This window comes from Tamandua tetradactyla, chromosome 10 (assembly GCF_023851605.1).
Source record: "Tamandua tetradactyla isolate mTamTet1 chromosome 10, mTamTet1.pri, whole genome shotgun sequence".
NCBI classification, from domain to species: Eukaryota; Metazoa; Chordata; class Mammalia; order Pilosa; family Myrmecophagidae; genus Tamandua; species Tamandua tetradactyla.
This window is the reverse complement of record NC_135336.1, coordinates 105,929,194-105,951,665: the sequence shown is the minus strand read 5'-3', so window position 1 is coordinate 105,951,665 and position 22,472 is coordinate 105,929,194. Positions and strand designations below refer to the sequence as shown.

The 22,472-nt window shown below is 47.0% G+C and overlaps 1 protein-coding gene across 4 annotated transcripts in view; it reads left to right on the top strand.

The window, feature by feature from the left end:
• The window catches only part of DOP1B (DOP1 leucine zipper like protein B), a 130,790-nt gene that overhangs the window by 16,556 nt on the left and 91,762 nt on the right, over window positions 1–22,472 (top strand). For all 4 annotated transcript variants that reach the window (XM_077119110.1, XM_077119111.1, XM_077119109.1 and 1 more), the window contains 2 exons: window positions 20,825–21,006; window positions 21,330–21,500. In XM_077119110.1, the coding sequence (XP_076975225.1) occupies window positions 20,825–21,006; window positions 21,330–21,500 (353 nt within the window). The remainder of the gene's footprint in view (window positions 1–20,824; window positions 21,007–21,329; window positions 21,501–22,472) is intronic.

Here is a 22,472-nt window from a genome sequence, read left to right as displayed (position 1 = left end):
TCATTGAAATTTTAGGGCCTCTTAATAGAGGATGGTAACTCATTTTTGATCAGTTATTTTAGCAGTTGCCCAAAAGCCTTTTGATGACATCATCAACTATAACCTTGAAGGAGGAAGTTGTCACATTGGCAGCTTCCTTCTGAGAAGAGTCCAAATGAAAAGGATGCCGTTGACAACTGCTTATTGTCTTCCCTTTTAAGTATGGAAGACTCCATGCCTTTGTTGAGGAGTGGCAAGAACAGATCCATTTGTTGCTGGCAGTGGCTCTCATTTTCCTTGGCTCCAGAACTCAGAAGATGCAGCCAGTAGAATGTCAGGTCGGATTCCCATCCCTCGTGTGTGGCAAAGGCTTTTCAGCTCTTTGTCACTGTCCTGCCATTGTTCTCTTGGAAGGTGATGTGTTGGAGTCCAGGTGACATTATTGCTTCACGGGCTGCCTCTTGTTTTCCAGAAGTTTCTTAGAATTGCCAAGGGCATTGCTAGTTCAGGATTCTTGAAGCACCCACTGTGTGAAGCACCACCCAGTGTTATGTGATCATCCCCAGTAGTTCAGGAACATTTTCATTACCCAAAAGGAAACTGTGCCCATGTTGCAATCACTTCCCTTCCTCTCCTAGCCCTGGATTCACTGAATACCAGAAGATCAAGATGGCCCTTTTGAAAAGGACATTTCTCTTTGCTGAGAGGTGTCTGATATGTTCTCCAGTAATGCATAGCTAGGATAGTCGATTTATTTCATGTTTGGGTAAAGGAATATCATTGCTGCCTTTTCTTTCGGATCTAGTTCAGGTGTAGAAATAGCCCAGGTTTGGACGTATGGATTATTCTTCAGGTACTCTAATGACAAAGCTCACCTAGCAGAATAGAGTTCATGAAGAAGGAGAAGGGCTTGCAATTCACTATCGTTTTATAAATTGTGTCAGGAAAGTTATGAAGCCAGGAAGTTCGTGTCAGGTCTTGGTGAAGGAAGGAAATATGTTAAACTTGGCTGTTTTTCAAGAAAGACAATTGTTTGAGCACATGCACTAGCATTTAAGCTTATATTTAGCCAAATCCAGCCATTCCTTATCTTTTTCAAATAGTCTTTTCCTTTTGGAAAAGTGGCCTATTGGCATTCTTAAGCCATACATACTTAAAGTATACAACCGATGATGAGTTTGACATAAATATGCAACTGTGGAACCAATGCCACAGTTGAGATAATGGATGTGTTTGCCAGGCCAAGAAGTTTCCTCGTGCCCTTTTGTAATTCCTCTCTCCTTCCCCTCTCTACCCACTTTCCTGGAAATAACTGATCTTCTCTCTGTCACTGTAGATTAGTTTGCATTTTCTAAACTTTTATATAAATTACGTAGTTTTGGGGGGAGAGAAGGATCTGGCGTCTTTCATCCAGCAAAACTATTGTGAGAGTCATTCAAGTTGCAATGTGTGCTGATAGCTCATTCCTTTTTTACTGCTGAGTAGGATTCATCATTGTATGGGTTTCCCACAATTTTGTCTGTTTCCCTGTTGATGGGTATTTGAGTTGCTTCTAGTAGGTATATGTTTGACCTTGTAAGAAACTGCCAAACTATTCTCCAAAGTAGTCGTGTCATTTTGCATTCTTGCCAATAGCATGTGAGAGTTCCAGTTCCTCCATATCCTTGTCAACACTTGGTATGGTTGGTCTTTTTAATTTCATCAGTTTAATGGGAGTGTAGTAAAAGTATCTTACTGGGGCTTTAATTTGCATTTCCCCTCTGACTGATAATTAGAGAGTTAGTACATGACCACTGTGAATTTATTTTAAATCTATAGAAATATGACACCAGGATAACTCTAAGAATGTTCACTCCTTTTTTTTAATGAAATAGCAAAAATTGGAAGTGGCCACCATCATAGGAGATTGTTGACATAAGACATGTTAACAACAGTTTACTGGCAAATGCAGCCATTAAAATAAAGTAAATCTATAGTTACTAATGTAAAAAATCATGATAAAATAAGGGGGCAAAAAAGACAAGATGAACAGTTTATGTGTAGACCTCTCGATCTTGTGTTAGTGTGTATGTAAAGTAAGAAAAAGGGGATTTGTAACTGAGTAGAAAAGATCTAGAAGCCCTTTATTATTGGGCTTGTTTTATTTCTAGTTTTTCACAATTCTAAATAATGCCGTAATGAACATCTTTTTGCATACAACTGTCTTTCTCTAGATAAATTGCTTGAGGTGCAGTTGCTCTGTCTGTGGGCATACAGTTAAACCTGTAGACACATGGGTCTATGTCTAGACTTAATTTGGTTCCACAAATCCATCTGTAAGGGTATTAGAACCCCAGCCTTTAAAATATATCTGTACTTTAAAATATATTTGTCTGGCAGGGCCACAAGTCCTTCTTATTTCTTAGATAATTGAGGTGTTTTTTACACGTTTTTGCTATTGTGGATGGGGTGATTTTCCATTGCATGTTTTAACTGGTAGGTGGGGTGGAGAACACTGTCAGTTCGTGGCATTTGGAAGCTGGCTCTCACAGTGAATTTATTTTTGTTTTTACAGCAGATTGTTTTGAGGTCGTCAGGTAGACAGGCCGAATTTGTGTTTTCTCCCTGTATTTTGCCAACATTTTCTTGAACAGTGTTAAATAACAGTGACACTCTCTGTGTATCAATAGATGGTAATGTAAGCTGCTATAACAAAGAGATCTAAACATTTCATGCCTCCATGAGACTGAAGTTTATTTTTCACGGCTCAGTTCAGGGTGGGTGTTCTGGGCGGCTCCCTTCCACCTCGCCATTCCGGTGCCTCAAGCCAGGCTCTGCCTCTGTAATCGTCATTCTGGTCCTTGCGATTCCATCCCACAGGGAGGGGGGAGCATGGCGAGGTTTTTGCAGGCCCCACCTTAATGGCACGTATTACTTCCACCCATATCTTCACGGGAGGCTGAGAAAAGGATCCCCTGGCTGGGCTCAAGCGACGGCCTGGCCACCACCCTTAGCACAGAAGAAGGAGGCCATGCTGGGGTGGTAGAGTCCATGTGGCGCACGCAGATTTTAGTAGGAAGACCACTAGTATTTCACCGTTACCTCAACCCTGCAGCCTCCTTCGTATTGCTTGTCTTAAGGATCATTTTGTCCCTAAGTTTCTAACTGTGATACCTGCATCTTTATATAGCAAGAAACAAATGTCCTTTCATTCTCGGGTCAATTTATAAAGTGATGGATTGCTTCTTTTCAAGCAACAACATTTGCCTTACATTTTACCTGCGTGCTTTTGGTGCTGCCTGTCCTTAACCCAGCGTTTCCTGGCACCTGAGATACAGGTGGGAAGTAGATATGTTGGAAGATGTGCTAATGTGGATGCTGTCAGATGCAGGATCCCCGAGCTTGGAGCGAGGAGTTCATGCTCAGGTTTGCGCTAATTTGGGGGGCAGATGTGTTGGTTGTCCTCTTCTTTCTGCCCCAAAGAACCCCAGTCACATTTAGGGATGAGGTGGCAGTGGGCTCCAGGGCGGCCCCTCCTCCCAACTCCCAGCCCCAGTGGAAATGTTTTTAATCTGTGACTTGACCCTAGTCATTTTGTTTTCCTTGGCAGAGATAAATGTGCCAACTGTGACCAATGAGGTGAGACGGGAAGGCCGCTGGCCAGCTTCTGGAAGGATTTCCTCTAATACAGAGAAACGTGAAAGGAACACATACTTTGATTTTTTTAGTTTTTGGCTCCTCCAGGTAGCTGAGTGAGGCGTCACCGCTGCCTGAACCTGCTGCAGCCGGCTGACACCATGACCGTTGGCAACATAGAAGCACGAGAAAGGTCGAGTCCCTGTAGCATGCCATTGAGGCCTGGCGTTAACCAAATGTGGGACTGCCCTCTCGGCCCCAGCGTTGCCGGCCCGGGTGCTGTGGACGTCCGATGCCAGGGGGCCTCATTATAGCCTGGGGATGCTGAGTGGCATCCTTGGCTCTGTCCATTAGATGTCAGCACACCACCCCTTCCCCAGGGGTAACCAGAATCCCAAATGTCCCCAGACAGTGCCTAGTGTCTTGGGTGGAGGGGAGGATACAGAACCACAGCCCTGGACTTCTGGTTTTGCAAGCTAATGCATTTTTTTCATTTCAGCACCCAGAGTTGAGTTTTCTATTCTTTATAACCAAATGCATTTTAACTGGGCCTGTCGCACTAGACCACCCTGACCTCGTCAGGGCCTGTTCTTTCTGCCAGCTGATGCAGGCATGCTTGTTTGTCATCAGTAAATGCATCTGTTTGTCCTTAAAAGATGCAGCTGGTTAGGTGCCGATCCCAGTGGCCACTGGCTGGGGTCAAGGCTTTGACAAAGTCACCGCAGAAAATTTTCTGTCTGCCAAGCTTCCGTGCAAAATAGAGAATCCTTGTTGTATTTCTGAGGAGGTCGCGTCCTTCCAGCACCCCCTTTGTGCCCACCGCTCTGCCTCTTTGTCCTGAGTATTCTCAGGGGGAGTTTTATAGCTGCCCGCTCTGCGGAGAGCAGGATGGGCTTTGGGGTGGCGCTGGGAAAGCCAGGCGCCCGTGCCTCGGCCAGCTTCCTGGGCATGTCGCGCGCCAGGCCCTGCCCCCGTCCACCGAGAACTGGTTTCCCAGCTGTCGTCTGCTCTGTGCAGACAGCTTGCTTCAGGGAGTAGAGGGCACGGAGAAAGGGTGGAGGAGAAACACTGCGAACCAGCTGCAGATCGGACCGGACAGGCTGTGCAGCAGTGGAGAGGGGTCTCCCTCAACTCCCAGCCCCACGGACCCTGCATCGCACCCCTTGGTCCTCCTGCCACACTTGTCGCCAGGTCCAAGGTCCAAGGTCCAACCCCCCCCCTCCCGCGGAGAGCCCGGTGGATTCTGGCAGTGGGAGGGCGTGTGCTGGGACCAGGCGCCTTTTGGGCCCTATCCCCCTGGAGCACAGAGGGCTGGTGGTGCGGCTCAGGGGTCTCTAGGAGAAGAGACCAGTTACACACCCACCACTTCTCTTCTTCCAGGTGTGAGTTTTGAAGACTTTTGACTTCTTCTACCAGTGGGAACTTGGGAGACAGAGCCGGTGGGAACCTGTAATGCCACTCTGTCCCCAGATTGGTCTTTCCTTCTAGCTCTGACTTGAACAGGTTGCTCTCCCTGTAGGCTTTTTGTTTGTCTGTCAAATGGATCATTTGCATGTAGATTAGAATATATATATATTTTAATTAGAAGAATAGCCTAGTTCCAGACACCTGTGGCATTTAGAATTTTTAATGGTACTGTTACTTTTATTAGCTTCTGGTTTGGGATTATAAATTCTTTTAGGTTTTGGGGTTTTCTCTGCATTGTGTATGTTTCAAGCCTTAGAAAATGGCCCAAAGGGTGTGTTTTCTCCTGTATTTGCATTTTGTTTCCATAGTGTCTACTACAGAACTCGCCTACCAAGACACCTTCCCCCTCCCCAGTTTTTCATCATTTCTGAGCCCATCAGCGCTTAGCTCTCCCACTCCCAAAACACAGTGAGCCCCATAATATGCTTGACACCTGTTATTTTTAAAACATATGACCCTGCAAAGCCAGTGCCATCCTGCACCGTTTACTGTTGAAGAAATAAGCTGAGACTTGCCCACAGCAGCTCTATGCAGTCTTTCAGCTTGGGTTGGCCCATGGCAAAGCCCCCTTCTGCCCTCTCCTGCCATCTCCACTGCCGTCGCCAGCTGGATGGTGGGTTTCTCATGTTTCCAGTATATTTTCCCCTGCAATCTGCCTGGAACACTGCCGTGGGTTTGGTAGCTGGACATCCTAGAGTTCAGTGGCACCAGCAAAGTAAGTGACTCTGGGCTTATTGTTAACACAGCCTCCCCATGTCGAACCATGTTCCAGATCATCAGAGCCCCAGAATTTTCTGCCCAGGCCTCCTTGAACCCTCTCCCAGGGCTTGCTCAGCCTCTTCCCCAGAATGCCCACCCCAGGGGCTGGGAATGTGAGGGGCAGGGGGGACCGGACATGGGGCCAGGCTGTGTGTGCACACATGAATCCAAGGCCCTTTGCATGGCTGATGGGGCTGGGAGTGTGAGGCCGATGAGAACATGCCCCTTGGCATGACAATTAATAGTATCTAGCTGAAGCTTGCGTAAGATAAGAGGAGCCTCCAGAATAGAGTTCGAATTTCAACTCTATTTGAAATCTCTTTGGCACTGATACCTAATTTTGTTACGTTTCCTTTCCCCCTTCTGATTCAGAAGGCATTGTTGATCCCACAGTGCCAGGGCCAGGCTCACCCCTGGGAGTTATGTCCTATGTTGTCAGGGAGACTTTCACCCTGGGAGTCATGTCCCATGAAGGAGGGAGGGTAATGATTTTACTTGCACCACTGGGCTTAGAGAGAGAGAGACTACATCTGAGCAACAAAAGAGGTTCTCTAGAAGTGACGCTTAGGCATTATAGGTAGGCGTAGTTTTTCCATCATAGATAAAAGTTTCATAAGAGCAGGCCTCAAGATCAAGATCTTAGTCTGTTGACTTGGGAGCTCCTAATGTTTGAGACAGTATCAGGTGTTTCCCCAGTGGGAAAGTTTAATAGTTCCATATTTTTTCTGCAGTCCCTCAAGGAACATTGCCAATACTTTTTAATTATCTGCCCAACATACTATGGAATGTATCCAGGTATTAAACTGTACAAAATTGCAAGATTTTGTTCCCAAAACTGAGCTTCATATGTGTGGTAGTTAGATTCAGGTGTTAACTTGGCCAGGTGAAGGTGCCTAGTTCTATTGCTATGGACATAAGCCAATGGCATGTGAACCTTATCTGTTGTTGATTACATCTGTAGTCAGCTAGAAGGCGTGCCTGCTGCAATGAAAGATGTTTGATTTAATTGGCTGGAAGCTTAAATGAGAGAGCTCAACGTAAATGAGAGAGCTCAACGTAGCACAGCCCAAGCAGCTCAGCATACCTCAACTTAGCACTCACAGCTCAACCCAGGCCTTTGGAGCTGCAGAAAGGAATCGTCCCAGGGAAGGTTGTTGGAACCCAGAGGCCTGGAGAAAAGGCCAGCAGAGATCACCCTGTGCCTTCCCATGTAAGAAAAGAACCTCAGTTGAAAGTTAGCTACCTTTCCTTTGAAGAACTATATGTTAACTAAATAAATCCCCTTTTATTGAAAACCAATCCATCTCTGGTGTGTTGCATTCCAGCAGCTAGCAAACTAGAACAATATGTTTAGATTGTTTAACTGAATATATTGGTCAGACAGGTTGAGTTAGATCTTATGCTACAGAAAATTTACGTTTTGGACAAAATAAACCTCTCTTCCTTTGGTCTCATACAGAAGGTGAAGTTCTAAAACACAAACACTGCCATCCTTTACCCTGTATTCTGATTTACCTTAGTCCCAACCAGATCAGCTTTGATCTTATCTCTCATTGAATCCTGATCTCTTTCTCGGCTTCTTTGGCCGTTGCTGTATATTCTGACTCTCAGAGTTGCAGAACTCCAGCTCTGAGTCTCAGCTGTCACACAAGTACCCAGAGTTCCAGGGAGCTACCAGGTTACACATAGATAGCACAGCATCTCAGAATTTAGAAAAGCACTTAAGGGTCAGGAATAAATGTAACTGCTCTAAGAGCTTACAATCTAGGCCTCAGTTTCCTCATAAGAAGTGGTGACTTTTAATCCAGGTTCTTTATTTTACTTGGAGCTCTGAGGCCCAAAAGTTCAGGCCCTGGTTTTCTCCAGCTCAGTATTAAGAAGTCCCAGAGCAGAACTGAGGCTTGGCGCTTGTTCCCTCCTCCTGGTGGTCCAGCTCCTGCGGTCAGACCTGAGGCTTCAGGGGTTGAAACAGGGGCTGGGAAGCTCCTCGAGCCTCGTGAGAGTTGGAGAGGTGAAGCTCTCCATCCAGAAACGCCTGGCAGTAGCCCATGTCCACTGCAGCCCTGACAAGGGGGATTAGCAGGAGGCATGCGATAACAGAAGGAACTAGGGACACTTGCGGGTGTCAGAGGTGCCCAGGAAGTCTTCAGTACTGTGGCTGAAAAGGAGTCGCACGTTAAGGCCAACTTGCAAAACACCACAGCAGTAGCTGTCTAAGCGTTCTACGTGGGAGGATAGGGAATAGGGAGAAAGGGTGTTTTGTGGTGAGACTGAGTGGCTCTTACCAACCGAATGTTTTAATAAATTCAGAAGGGGAAAAATAAAGTGCAACATCTGCATGTGTGCAACAGCGTGGCCGTCAGTGGGTTGCAGTGCATTTGTTACATTGCATTTTAAGGAGATTTCCCAAGGCAGCTTAATTCAGAGGTTGGGAGCCCCTTTGTGGTTGAGGGATTTTGGTCCTCACTTCAGGACACTTGTGTGTGAACATGAGTGTGTGTGCATGCGTGTGTGTGCATATTCCGTGTTAACCATGATCCAGTGGGGAAGGGGAATGTATGTTACAGCTGCTTGTTGGGTTTCACCCACATGACCAGCATATGAGGTGGGTGATAGTATATTTTGCATTGAGAAAGCAGAGGGCAGAGTGGCCAGGTGCTTGGGAGAGGGTGGGCAGATGATGGAGAGGGCAGAGTGGCCAGGTGCTTGGGAGAGGGTGGGCAGATGATGGAGAGGGCAGAGTGGCCAGGTGCTTGGGAGAGGGTGGGCAGATGATGGAGAGGGCAGAGAGGCCAGGTGCTTGGGAGAGGGTGGGCAGATGATGGAGAGGGCAGAGAAGCCAGGTGCTTGGGAGAGGGTGGGCAGATGATGGAGAGGGCAGAGTGGCCAGGTGCTTGGGAGAGGGTGGGCAGATGATGGAGAGGGCAGAGAGGCCAGGTGCTTGGGAGAGGGTGGGCAGATGATGGAGAGGGCAGAGAGGCCAGGTGCTTGGGAGAGGGTGGGCAGATGATGGAGAGGGCAGAGAGGCCAGGTGCTTGGGAGAGGGTGGGCAGATGATGGAGAGGGCAGAGTGGCCAGGTGCTTGGGAGAGGGTGGGCAGATGATGGACAGGGCAGAGTGGCCAGGTGCTTGGGAGAGGGTGGGCAGATGATGGAGAGGGCAGAGTGGCCAGGTGCTTGGGAGAGGGTGGGCAAATGATGGTCGTGGAACCCAGTTCAGCCCCAGGTCTGCCTGCCTCAAAACCTGTGGTCCCTATCCTGCTGCCCTCTCCACAGACTTTCAGATCTCTTTCTTCCAAGTTGGACCAGCAAAGCCGACCCTCTACAGCAGAGCCAGCCCTGGGTGAAGTGCCAGCCAAGAACCCAGCCCTGGCCTTCAGCAGTGCCGTCCTTTCCACAGATGTTTAGCAAGTCTTGCCAGATGTTGAACTTTCCACTGCTCTCTGGATTAGCTGCCTTTACCTTTTGGGTGCATTTTTAAACATCACCAATGGCATGCATCTTCAACCTTCAGTTGTACTACTACCCAGGCAATGTATTTGCTTAGAAACCACAAGTTTTAATATTAGCTTATTAACCTAAATAAGAACGTAACACTGATTCAAAAGGAGTAATTTACATAAACCCCAACCTTGTTAGGTTTTCTTTGATGCTGTGGTTGTTTGGTCAAATGCCTGCCTCTGACTGTTGCAGCAGGTAAAATTAAGCAAGAGTATCCTGTTCCACTCCAGCAGCTTTATTGCAAGCTAGGACTGTGGGCTGTGGATGACGAAACCCTTGCTGAGAGTCAAAACTTGGAGCATTCCCCTTGGTTTGGTGTGCCAGTTCAGTGGACTCATCTGAGTGTAATAGAGTGATATTTCCCTTGTTGACCTTTTTGAGAAGGAAGTGCCTGTGTTTACAGAGATGTTGTACTGCTGTCACTCCCCTGTTTAAACAGAGGCAGATATTACCAGCTACCCATGAAATTCCACCTCCCCAAAATGGCTTGCAAGGGCCTTGGTGAGGTGCTTCTCCAACCTTGTCTCTTGCCACCTCTGTTCGGCTCGCAGAGTGACCAGGTCACTTGCATTTCAAGTAAGGGATGGCGCTCTTTGCTGTCGGTACTTGGGCTACTTCAGTGGATGGAGCTCCTGGCCAGCTTGTCACTGCTCAGTGTGGGTTCTCTTCTCCTGTGTGAGGAGCCCCTTTGGCATCCCATGGCCAGCATTTAAATGAGTGTCCAACCCTGTGCTTCCTGGATTGTGTTATTGGATTGTCCTGCAGCTTTAGCTTTCTGGCAAGAAGCCAACATCCTTACAGAGCCAAACAGACTTCCAGGAGGAAGCCGGGCCCAGGGTTTAACCACCATCAGGGCAGCTCCTCATTGGCTTGATGAGACAGACGCTTGTAAGTGGGCTTGCTTATGTTTCTTTGTGGACAAGCAGTGTGGACATTGTGTGAGAGCAGTTGGCACTCTTAACTCTTCAGGAACCTTTCAAAGACAAAATTTTAAGTTTCTGTTAACAGGCTAAATCAAACTCCTCCTCCTGTATGGAACATAAAATCCCCGTATTGTTAAATGACCCTTTGAGTCCCTGGAATTTGTAATCATCTTTTCTACGTAGAACCACCCAGTGTTTTGGACAAAATCGTACTGTCAGATTGTGTAATGCCAATGTAGAACAAAGCACAACATAGAAGTTTTCTTGTACATGGAAAAGTGACACTTCCTGGTCTATATTAATGAAGCTGTGATGTGGTTCTGACTTTTTTTCAAATTTATATTTTGTACCTGTATTTTATTATTTTGTTTTCATGTCAGCCTGCTGAGCCTACAAGGTTTAAAATATTGTAATTATATTTTAATTATAACTGAAGGAGTGCTTTAAAAATATTTTATAGTCCAAAGTGGAGTAAATAAGAAAGTTTCATTTCCTCCTATTTAATCATTCTTTTTCTTTTCTGTTTAGCACTGTAGAAGTGACTTTAAAATCATGGCCATTTTTTCCCTTCCTAATTCATCTGTTTCTCTGAGATGTTTATTCTATAGTTATAGAGGAATTCTTCCCATTTTAAAGAATTTTATTTTTAAATTCTTTTAAAAATATATATTGTTTAACTCCTAATTCAAACTATGCATTAAGCATTGTTCAGGTTGCTGGTTTCTGGAAACACCTGGCCCAAGTGATGAAACTGCCCTGGGAGGATTTCTTGAGTTTTTTCCAAGGGGGACATTTCTTGCCGAAAGAAGACCACCTGGGCAGAGCTTGAGTAGATGAAGGCAGTGCTTCCTGGCCCCACTGCGTTCCCAGCCATGGACGCTCCTGGGCCACTGGGCGACGGCTGTGAAAGGGGGATGATTTTGGGAAAAAGAGTGGATCATTCTTAGCTTGTGACTCCATTTGACCCCCACCCACCAATTCACCAAGGCTGGAGATGAGAGAAGGAGTTTTCTGGTTTGCACTCAAGGGCGTGACTCAGGAAGCCAGTTTGAGAGTTGGTCCAGTGAGCCAAGAGCTTCCTTCTTGGCATCCAAATGCGTCAGAGCTTCCAGTATTTTTAGCCAGGTCCAGTCTGTCGTGGTGCCAGCCACCTTGCCAGGTGGGGGCTGGGCGTGCTGTTGGGCAAAGGGTGAGGAAAGCCATGCAGCAGAATTAAAGAAAGACGGCCAGAACTTTAAGACCGACTCGCAAATTTATGGGGCAAGGAAACCCCCATAAATGAGGAGCTATGAGGAGTTCTTAGGCTTAGGAGGCGGGAAGAGGTTCTAGGTGGTTGGTGTGCTACTTGAGGATTGAAAACTCAGTCGGTGCTCAGGTCACTTCAGGAATTGGTCAAACCAGTCCCGTTTTTCACTGGGCAGGAGAGCATCTTCAGTTGGCCCACGGAGGGTCTGGTGGGCAGGGACCACTGAAGAGTTGGTTGCTCTTCCAACCTTCGCTGGCTTGGCTGCTGGGGATGCTGTTTGTCTTTGTTGTTGTTGTTTGAAATACTTTCAAGTTGACAGGACAGTTACAAAAACAATGCAGACCCCATACAGAGAACTCCGCCAAACCCCAATCCCCCAGTTGCAGAATTTTGCTACATTTGCCCTATCAATCTGTCTATACCTGAGTGTCTATCTCCCTATCAACCCATTTAGTGAACATTTGATGGTAGGTTATTGTATTAGTTTGTTAAGCTGCTGGAATGCAACATACCAGAAATGGAACACCACTTTAAAAAGGAATTTAGTAAGTTACAAGTTTAGTTTAGTTCTAAGCCTATGAAAATGTCCAAACTAAGGCATCCAGGGAAAGATACATTAATTCAAGAAAGGCCAGTGGGTCAGGAACACGTATCAGCTGGGAAGTCATATGGCTTCTACTGGTCCCTTGTTCCTGGGCTTCATTGCTTTCAGCCTCTGTTCCTTTGGGGGTTCCTCACTTTGCTTTTCTGGAGCTGGCTTTCATCTCCTCTTGGCTTCCCTTGGCTCTCTCCAGGTTCTGGCTTGCTTAGCATCTCATGGAAAGGCACACAGCAATGTCTTCTGGGCTCCAGACATCTCCAAACATCCATGTCTCTGATCTCCAAGTGTTGGCATCTGTGTCAACTCTGCTCTCTCCAAAATGTTTCCTCTTTTAAAGGACTCCATTAAACTAATCCAGACCCACCTGGAATGGGTGGAGTCACATCTCCATCTAATCAAAGGTCACACCCTCAACTGGACATGCCACTTCTCTGTTGGGATAATCTAATCAAAAGTTTCTGCCTACAGTATTGAATCAGGATTTAAAGAAACAGCTGTCCCCACAAGATAAGATCAGGATTAAAACATGGCTTTTCGGGGGTAAATAATAGCTTCAAACTGGCGCAGTTGTATACACCGTGCTCCTTGAACACTTAATACTGCCATGTACATTTCCTAAGGACAAGGATGTTCACTTAATGTAATCACCTTGAGAACAGTTATCAAATTCAATACAATTAACATTGATATAAAGCTTACAGTCTATATTCCAATTTTTTTTTACGTTACAATAATGTCTTTTAGAGCCTTTCCCCCTCTCTTGCTAGGTCCAGAATCATGTATTGCCTTAAATTGTCATTGTGTCTTTAACAGCTTTTTCTTTTTTTTTTTTTTTGCACGGACAGGCACCGGGAATCAAACCCGGATCTCCGGCATGGCAGGTGAGAACTCTGCCACTGAGCCACCGTGACCCGCCCTTCTTCTTTTTTTTTATTGTAGGACTATATATACAACATAAACTTTCCCATCTCAAATATTCTCGATCATACCATTCAGTGGGATTAATCACATTCACAATATTGTGATACCCTCACCACCTTCTGCTACCAAGTCTTTCCCACCTCCCCAAACAGAAGCTCTACATCCATTATGTCTCAGCCTCACATTCTCCCTCTCCCTGCCCCTGGGAACCCATACTCCAATTTATGACTCAGTGAGCTTGCATATTCTTCAGTATTCTCTTCACTGTTTCTATAGGCCTTAAATTTAGCATCCTAAATCTATAACAATCTTTTTTTTACTTTGATAGCACCTTAACCTCAGTAAGATACACAGACCATATTTCTATATATCCTTCATCCCCCCAACTTTATGTAGTTTTTATCACAAATTACATGTTTATATGTAAGTCCAGCAGTTCTGATTTATCATTACATTTTATGCATTTGCCTATTAGACCCTACAGGAAGTGAAAAGTGGAGATACAGACCAAAAATACAGCCGTATTGGCATTTATATTTACCAATGTCATCATCCTTACCAGGACTCTTCATTTCTTCCTACAGCTTCACTCTGTTGTCTGTGGTCCTTTGCTTTCAACTTGCAAAACTCTCTTTTGCATGTTTTAGGGCTTTCGGCACTTTCTTTAAATATGTCATCCCACTGCCTTCTTGTGTTCATGGTTTCCAATGAGAAATTGGCAGTTGCTCTTATTGAGGCTTCTTTGTATGTGGCATATTGTTTTTCTCTTGTAGCTTTCAGAATTTGCTCTTTATCTTTGGTATTTAACAGTTTGGTTATAAATGTTGTGGATGGACTCTGGGTTTATCCTGTTTGGAGTTCATTGAGCATCTTGAATGTGTCTGTTCATGTCATTTATTAGATTTGGGAAGTTTTCAGACATTATTTATTTGAATATTCGCTCTTTTCTTTCTTCCTCTGGGATCCCCCCAATGCATATACTGGTGTATGCGTAGTAATATCCCAGAGGTTCCACAGGCTCAGCTCACTTTTCTTCATTCTTTCTTCTTTCTCCTCAGACCAGATGATTCCAGTGGTCTCATCTTCAAGTTCTCCCAATTCTTTCTTCAGCCAGCTCCAATCTGCTGTTGAACCCCTCTAGGGAACTTAAAATTTACATTACTGCGGTCTAAGACAGTCTTCCTCTGATATGTTGCAGGTCTGGTCCTTCTTTTTGGTGGTTTCTAATGCTTTAATCTTCTCCATTGCCTGGGCCTCACTCCCTGTTTCTTCGTATCTTTTGTAACCTTTTGTTGCAACCTGGATATTTTGATATTTTAAGGTGTTATCATTGGAATTTAGACCCTGAGTTGTCTTATCCTTAGGTTTGTATCCAGCTAGCATTATGAGAGAGTATTCTTTGAATGCCAGAGCTAACAGAAGAAACAAAGGAAAAAAATGAAAATACCTTTCCCAGTTTTTGCAGACTGACCTGTGTGGAGTGCTCTCCTTCAGGACCAACCCATGCAGTGAGTTCAGAGAACAGTCCCAGGCCAATGGGTGAGGGCCTCCCTGATCCTTTCCCTGCATGTGTCTTGTCTTGGCCATGCACACGTGGCCCTAGGAATTTCCCCCTATGGTTACAAATGTCCCCTCTTTTCTAGGAAACAGTTTCCTCACAGTCCAGGCACTGCACTGTGTGTCCTATAGCTAACAACCCCTTGCCTCAGGCAGCACGACCTGACTACTCTCCCTCAGCATTTGGAGGAGAGCTCTAGGAGCCTTCTACACACAGGGTAGGTTCTGGGGCAGCAGGTCCTCCAGGCCTTCACCAGACAGATTGGGCCAGATAGGCATGCCCACAGGGCTGCCTCTGCTCCCCCCGGAACTGGGAGCAGGGATCCACTCCGGGTGCATGGGCCAGCTCTGCGCTGAGCTGCTGGGTGGGGCAGCTGGGGCACCACGAGTTCCTACCGCTTTTCAATAGCCCCATTCCTGATTTGGCACTCACCTTGTTGCTCACCTTGATGTCCTGTTACAGTTTTCTTGAGCTTTATTCTTGCTGGTTGTTCAAGGCCGTGGAAGGAGCCCTAAAACGTCTCACGCCACCATCCTGATGGGGTTTTGAAATCTCCTAACAAGGGCTGGTCCAAGTACATTTTTTTTATACAAAAGCAGTGGTGGCTATGAAGGTCAGGCCTGATGCCTCCTCTGAGAGAGGATGCAGCACCACCCCTTCCTTGGGTGCCTACCTAGAAGTTTCCTTGGGGCCTAAACGTGGCGGCAGCAGCGGTGAACGCTTATGTCCAGGGGCCTTGAAGTTGGCAGCTCAGGAGCAGGAGAGCTTCAGAAGCAAGGCTGGCTGGCGGGAGTGGTTGCATCTGAGTACCACGCTTAGTTCAGAATCTTTAGCAAACAGAGGGAAAAAAGAATTACTCAATAATTCTTGTTGCTTTAGATTAAGGAAACTCACACAGTTTCTTCTAAGAAATCAACTTTCCTGGCCTGAATTTGGGGAGGGAATAGGAGTCTTTGTACAACAGCATCCATCAGAGTTTTCCCTAAAAATGTGGAGCTATTCCTCCCAGGGCTGTGTGGGAGCCCTTAGCGAGCCATGAAGGGCGTCATGGAGAATTCTCGTTAAGGGCAGAATCGTGGTGTCAGAGTGGGAACCATCACGGTGGCTTTTCCTACTAATCAGAGGTGACCAGTTCTTCGCCGCAGGATCTTATCCCTGCAGTTTCTGTGCAGAGGGTAAGGGGTGACGGCAGAAGAGTGCTGTCTCCTTAATGGCACCAGGAGTTGTGTGATTATTTCCCTTCAGGCACTTCCCAGCAGGGTGGTGGGGTTTTTTGGGCGTAGGCAGGCACTGGGAATCGAACCTGGGTTTCCAACATGGCAGGCTAGAAGTTTGCCACTGAGCCATTGTGGCACTGCCCCCAGCAGGTTGTTGTGAAGCTACTTGGTGGTGCTAACTCAGATGATGTTTTTCAATAGGATCTAAACCCCATTTCTTACATGGATACAGTCTATGCCAGGGGCAAGGAGCTCTAAGTCACTAAATCATGTAGTCCTTTATTTCCGTATGTGCTTTGAATCTACTAAATGAAAAACCATTTTCATCCTGCAGATCTAATCTCCAGTCTCATGGCTCTGACTTTGCAAAATGTTTCATTAGATATTGTAATTAAGTATCATTTAAGAAGTAGTAATTTCCCTTTCCTTTCAATCTTTTGTTGTTGTTTGCGTGGGCAGCACGGGAATTCTCTGGCATGGCAGGTGAGAACTCTGCCTGCTGAGCCACCGTGGCCCACCCTTTTCCTTTCAATCGTAAAAATTAATTGCTAATTATCTTTTTCTTTGTTTTCTTAAAAGGAAATTTCAACTTCTTCAACTCCGTCTCTTCTCACCTGTAAATTTTCTTCTTGTATCTCTTAGAATTCTCCACATATTTTAGATCTACAGTTGATCTCAACCCCAAATATACAGCTGTTTGAGACTTTCCTTTCTTACACAATATATCCTGCTGTCTCTCTCATGGATGCATCTAACAAGGGTCCTTGCTTGAATTTGTAACAATAAAGGACATTAAGTGACTGGGTTCAGAGGATCCCCTCAAACGCAGTGCACTTTGTTTCCATTTTGGAGGCTTGTGCTTATTTTCAATTTGTGATTTTCAGAGCCTGCATTCATTGATGGCTGACTGCCAGGCTCTGTACGAAATTCCTTACATGCTGGCATCTCATTTGATGCTTGCAACTTTATGAGGTTCCATTATCCCCATTTCTGCAGTTGAAACCGCAGCCCAGAAAGGTTAAGAAACCGGCACAGCTAGCAAATGGTGCAACCAGAATTTGCGGCTCCACCTCCCGAGCACATGTACTTAGACACTGGTGTTAGCCTTGGTGTGGCAGCACTTGTTAAGTGCAGGCAAGCGTGTTAACACTCACGGTCCCCGTGACACAGATGCTCATTGAGCCTCATTACTCAGTGATGAAAGTGATACTCGGTCCAGTGTTGTAACAGCTGCGTGGAATGTCTAGCACGCTCTGTCTGCCTGTCCCCAGCTCTGGGTTTGGTGAACTTTGTTCACGAGCTCCATGGCTCTCTTCTTCCCCTGAACCTGTCCATCCTGGCCATGTAGGCCTGTGCACTGCTCATTCCTTCCTCAGACACTTTCCAGAACATTCTGTACAACCCAGGCCTCATGTTGCCCACACAGTGGGGGCGAGGCCTAGAGATGCTAAAAGTCAGCAGCGCATCACCTGTGAATTTTCCCAGGGTCGGCGAGACGAGGGAATCGAATCAGGTGCAGAGTTTGACTGTATTGCTAAGATAAAAGCAAACAGCTACCAGGTCCTCTGGAAAGGCATTTCCTGGTGGAAGGAGATTGCCCCTGCGGGTCCTTACCAGGAAGAGGCCATTTCAATATAGTAAACGGGCCCTTGGAACTGGAACTGTGGAAGTATTTATCCCCCACCAGACCCTAAGGCCTTAGATAAGCAGGATTATTGATTATTTTATAGGTATCATGATTCATGTGCCTCTCAGTGAATATTCTATAAATGAATAAATAACTGGCTTCAACGTCCTTGCAGTAAGTCCAGTAACAAATTACACTGGACCATTAATGTTTGCTGGAATTAAATTTGGGGGTGGGAGGGTGGGGTGGTGGTATACATGGGGAAAAGTTTGAAGGTGTAAAGCCTGTTCCATGAAAAATGTCATCTTCTTGACCTCCTCCCCATTGTCTCGATTTCCCTCCTGAGAAGCAATAATTGTTAAACATCTTATAGAGCCTTCCGAAAATAGTCTGTAATTAGAAAAGCGTGTATATGCTCCCCTGTTTAATTTAAATGAGGTCATTGTACACACTGCTTGGCATCTTGATTTTTTAGAACTATACACACACACACACACAGTGCACATAGAGTTGCCCCTTTCTTTTTAGATGGGTTCTTAGTGTTTAACTGCATAGAAATACCGTGCCTTATTAATTTATTAAACTAGTTCATTTTAAAAAAACCTTTAAGTCATCATTTTGTGGTAAGAGACAATGTCTGTACATCCATCATTTTATACACATGGAGGATAAATTCCTAGAAATGGAATTCTTAGGTCAGAGGGTAAGTGCCATTTTTATTTTGATAGCTATTGCCAAATTTTCCCCCAGTCTTGTGTCAGTTGGCTCTCGTACACTTTGCTGGTGGAAATCCTTTACCTTTGCATGCTCACGAACACAGCATATGATCAAACTTTTATATATTTGCCAGTCAGATAGCTGAAAAAGAAATATGGCATCTCCTTGTGGTTTTACTCCGTAGTTTACTTGTCAGGGAGGATGCACAGCCACTCGTTTTTCTAAGTGCTCCCTCTCCGCATCCTTTGTTCTTGCTGCGCTTTCGAAGGAGAAGACTAAGGCCTGCCTAATTTGGTGAACAGATGACTTCGTCTTTGGTGTGTCTTTCCCACCAGACACTGATCCCCTGTCTTGGACTCGCCTTGTCCTCATGGATTAATAAGCACATGGTCAGCATATAATGAGCAAGTACATTCCACACGATTTGATCACAGCTTCAGTTCTTGACTGTTATTTTTTTTCCTATGTCTTTTTCAAATTGAATTAAGTGGGTAACATACGTGAATGAGGGGAAAAAAAACATAGCAGTCAGCTCCATTCATTTGAAATGAATGGTTGTAGTTCCTTGTAATGGTATTTATATGAAACAAAATGTATCAGTCAGGGTGGGGAAGTTATTCTGTAGTAACAAAGAATCCTCAAATCTCAGTGTCTTTTACAGCCTGGTAGATTTCTGGGCCAGTGAGGGGTTCTGCTGTCTCTAGTTCCCAGGCTGAAAAGGGCTTCATCTCAACCCAAGTTTCCCTGGTCTCAGAGCCAGGGAGATCAGAACCTGGTGTGCCTTGAGTTGGCTTTTAAAATACGTGCGCAGAGATGACACATATCACTCCATCATCTCGTTGGCCAGGGTAAGTCATAGGCGCATTTGAACCTGGAGTTCCCCTGAGTTCACGTGGGCATAGGTGTGGGGTCACCCTCTCACAGCGGGGGTGGGGGGGGGACACTGACACCCTGGCGACCTCTGAAGGTCAGAGGCTGCATGCCAAGCGGCAGAAGGCCTCAGAGCACGTGGTGCAGACATGAGAGTAGGCTGTGACTTAAAAAGAGAAAACCGTGCCTTGCCAAAAGTAATTGTTCCAGGGGAAGACAGATTTTAGCTCTCTAGTCTTGAATTCATGGAGAAAGGCCTTTCCCACGTTATTATTGAATCGCCGAGTTATAGAAATTGTTTTTTAAAGGCCGCGCCTTCAGGATCAGCCAGGAGTTGCGAATTGTTGAAGCTGGGCTGTTCTTTCTGCCTGTGTGTTTGAAAATTTCTGTAATAAAATGTGCATTCTGTACATTTCCCACGTTCATTTTATTTCAGCTATAGCGGTTAGTTATGTTATGTGGTTTAATCACCTTCTCAATCCTTTTCATTTTTGGACAGCAGCACATTTTTCGAATTAGGTTGTTGCCCTTTCCTCTGTTTTAAGGTCTTAGACTCATGAATGAAGTTTTGAAGATAGTTCTTCAATTTCGCTTGTATCCTATTTTGTTAGCGAATATGTCTATCAAACTTGGGAGTTCATTTAGACCAAAGGCTTTTCAGGAAAGCTATCCTTGTGCCCGTCTTCCCTGTCCTTCCATATAACCTCAGCGTGTTAGAGGCAGAGTTGTTCTCTTGGGATATAAACGCGGAGCTGGCACGGCTCTAAGGCCATCTGGCCCAGACCCAGCGACCCAGGCACTGGAGTCCGTGGGCATTGCATGCCTGGGGTGGTCCCTGGACACAGCACCGTGAGCTGACAACCTCCCGGTGAGTGAGGGGCCCATCCTCAGGCTGCTCCCCCCCCGACGGTTAGAGCAGGGTCCTGAGAGCAGCGGTGGCCCGTGACCCCATAGTAGGGCCGCCTCAGCCATGTCCCATGCAAGGAAAAGCTGGCAAGGCGGACGGGAAAGGCCTCTGGGTGGAGGGACAGTGCGGGTGGGGGGGCAGGCAGGAATCCCAAACCCTGGGGGTTCGAAGCCAGGGTAGTAAGAGGTGGGAGGAGATGGGCAGGCGTCGGACCCCAGGGGCCCTTGAACGGCTTTTCAGGAAGCGTGGACTCCACCCTGCAGGCTTTCAGTCAATATTTGTATTTGCATGAGCAAAAAAGAACTAGCTGTGCGGATTGTTGACAGAGCCTCGGTTGTCAGGCGCCACCTGCCCTGTGCCCCCCCCCCCCCCACTGCGGCCTCCCTCGTGCACCCCCCCAGCTTCTTCCCGCTGCAGGTGCCAGAGGACCCTGCAGACGAGGCCTGCGCGGCTGTGGGAGCCCCGTGTTAGGAATGCCGCTGCTCAGGCCCGGGCTGTCTGGTGACCCCCGCACCCACCCCCAGCATGTCACCAGCTGGCAGAGCTGCCTGAAGTCCCGGGCAGCGCGGTCCCCGCTCCTCGCTGTGAGCTCCCTGCTCAGAGCTGGAGAAAGCTGGGCCCTTCAGCACCTTTCCTCTCCCTGGACAGCAACCCTGGGGCTTCAGGGACACAAAACCAGTCTCTTCCTTAGGGGCGGGAGGACTTGGTCTCCATCCGGCCTGAGTCCTGGTCAGCCTGTGCACGATGAGCAGCTTCCGCAGGTGGAGAAGCACGGCCTCCCTCCCAGCGCCCAGCATGCGGCCCCCTCTCGGCTCTGGTGCTGGGGCCTCCCTGGGACCTCCCGCGCCTTCTCTCCTTCCCGGGCGCCTCCGATTTATTTACATTGTCGTAGGCATCGTCTCCCTCTTGTGTTTCAGGCTCTGCAGAGTAACCTGAGGTACTCCCTGTTGCCCCGGCGGCTCACCATCAGCAAGAGGCTCGCGCAGTGTTTGCACCCGGCCCTGCCCAGCGGCGTGCACCTGAAAGCCCTGGAGACCTATGAGATCATCTTTAAAATCGTGGGCACCAAATGGCTGGCCAAGGATTTGTTTCTCTACAGGTACCAGTGCTTCTCCACCTTTTACTGTCCAAGGGATCCGTCCTCCATTTCACAAGATGAGAAGACGATACACCAGCAAAACGTGCGGGTGGGTGGTGCAGACGTCAGCCACCAGCCCCTCTCCGTTCACCTGGAATACCTCCTTCCAGGTTTTCCTCTAAATAGGTTTTCAGCAAGCTTGCCCCACACACCTGCTCTCCCTTAGCCGCGCTCTGCAACCCCCCACGCAGACGTGCTCCCCGTTACCCACGTAGAGGTCTGTCCCTTGGAACTTGGGATGAGGTGTGTCCTCCATCCCCCTGTCCCTTTTCTCTTTTTCACAGCTGTGGGCTCTTCCCGCTGCTAGCGAATGCGGCGATGGCGGTGCGGCCGGTGCTGCTGGGCCTGTACGAGAAGTACTTCCTTCCGCTGCAGAAGCTACTGCTGCCCAGCCTGCAGGCATTCATCATGGGCCTGCTGCCCGGCCTCGAGGAGGGCTCGGAGATCTATGACAGGTGGGCCCGGCCTCGGAGATGTGACAGGTGGGCCCGGCCTCGGGGAGGGCTCGGAGATGTGACAGGTGGGCCTGGGCCGTGAGGCGCTAGCAGCACTTACCTGGCCAGCTCTCTGGGACTGAGAGCACAGGCAGGTGGACACACATCTTGTTTCATTTCTCTCCCTCACATGGAATGGGAAAAGGAATGCAGAGGCCCAGGGGGCATGGGAAGGCGCAGGCGCTGGGGTGATGTTTTATATTTCTTTGGAGTTTTCTATTTGGCAAAACACACATGTTCTCTGGGGGAACCTCGCTGCATCTCTTTTACCAAAGGAGAAGTCCCAAGTCCAGGCAGATGAACTCCTGTGCCTGGAGGAGGAGATCGTTAGTGAGGGGAAGCTTAGTACCTGGTACAGTGCCTTGAGTCCTGTGCCGTCTCAGAGTTACCCATCTGGCCATGATTTTTGTTTGTTTGTTTTAAATTTATTTTTTGAGAAATCTTAACACACATACAGTCCATACATGGTGTGCAATCAGTGGCTCACAATATCATCACATGGTTGTGCATTCATCACCATGAGCATTTTTTAGAACATTTGCATCACTCCAGAGAAAGAAATACAAAAAAAACAACTCATATATTACCCCTTAGGCCTCCCTTTCATTTATCACTAGTATTTCCGTCTACCCAATTTTATTTGACCCTTTGTCCCCCTATTGTTTATTTGCCTTTTATCTACTTTTTTTTTTACTCATCTGTCCATACCCTGGATACAAAGAGCATCAGACAGAGAGTTTCCACAATCACACGGTCACATTGTGATCTATACAGTTATACAGTCGTCGTCAAGAACCACGGCCACTGGAGCCCAGCTCAGCAGATTCAGGCGCTCCCTCCAGCCTCTCCACTACGCCGTAAACCAAGGAGGGAGACCTATATAAGAATAACCTCCGGGATAACCTCTCGACTCTGAGATCTCTCAGCCACCAA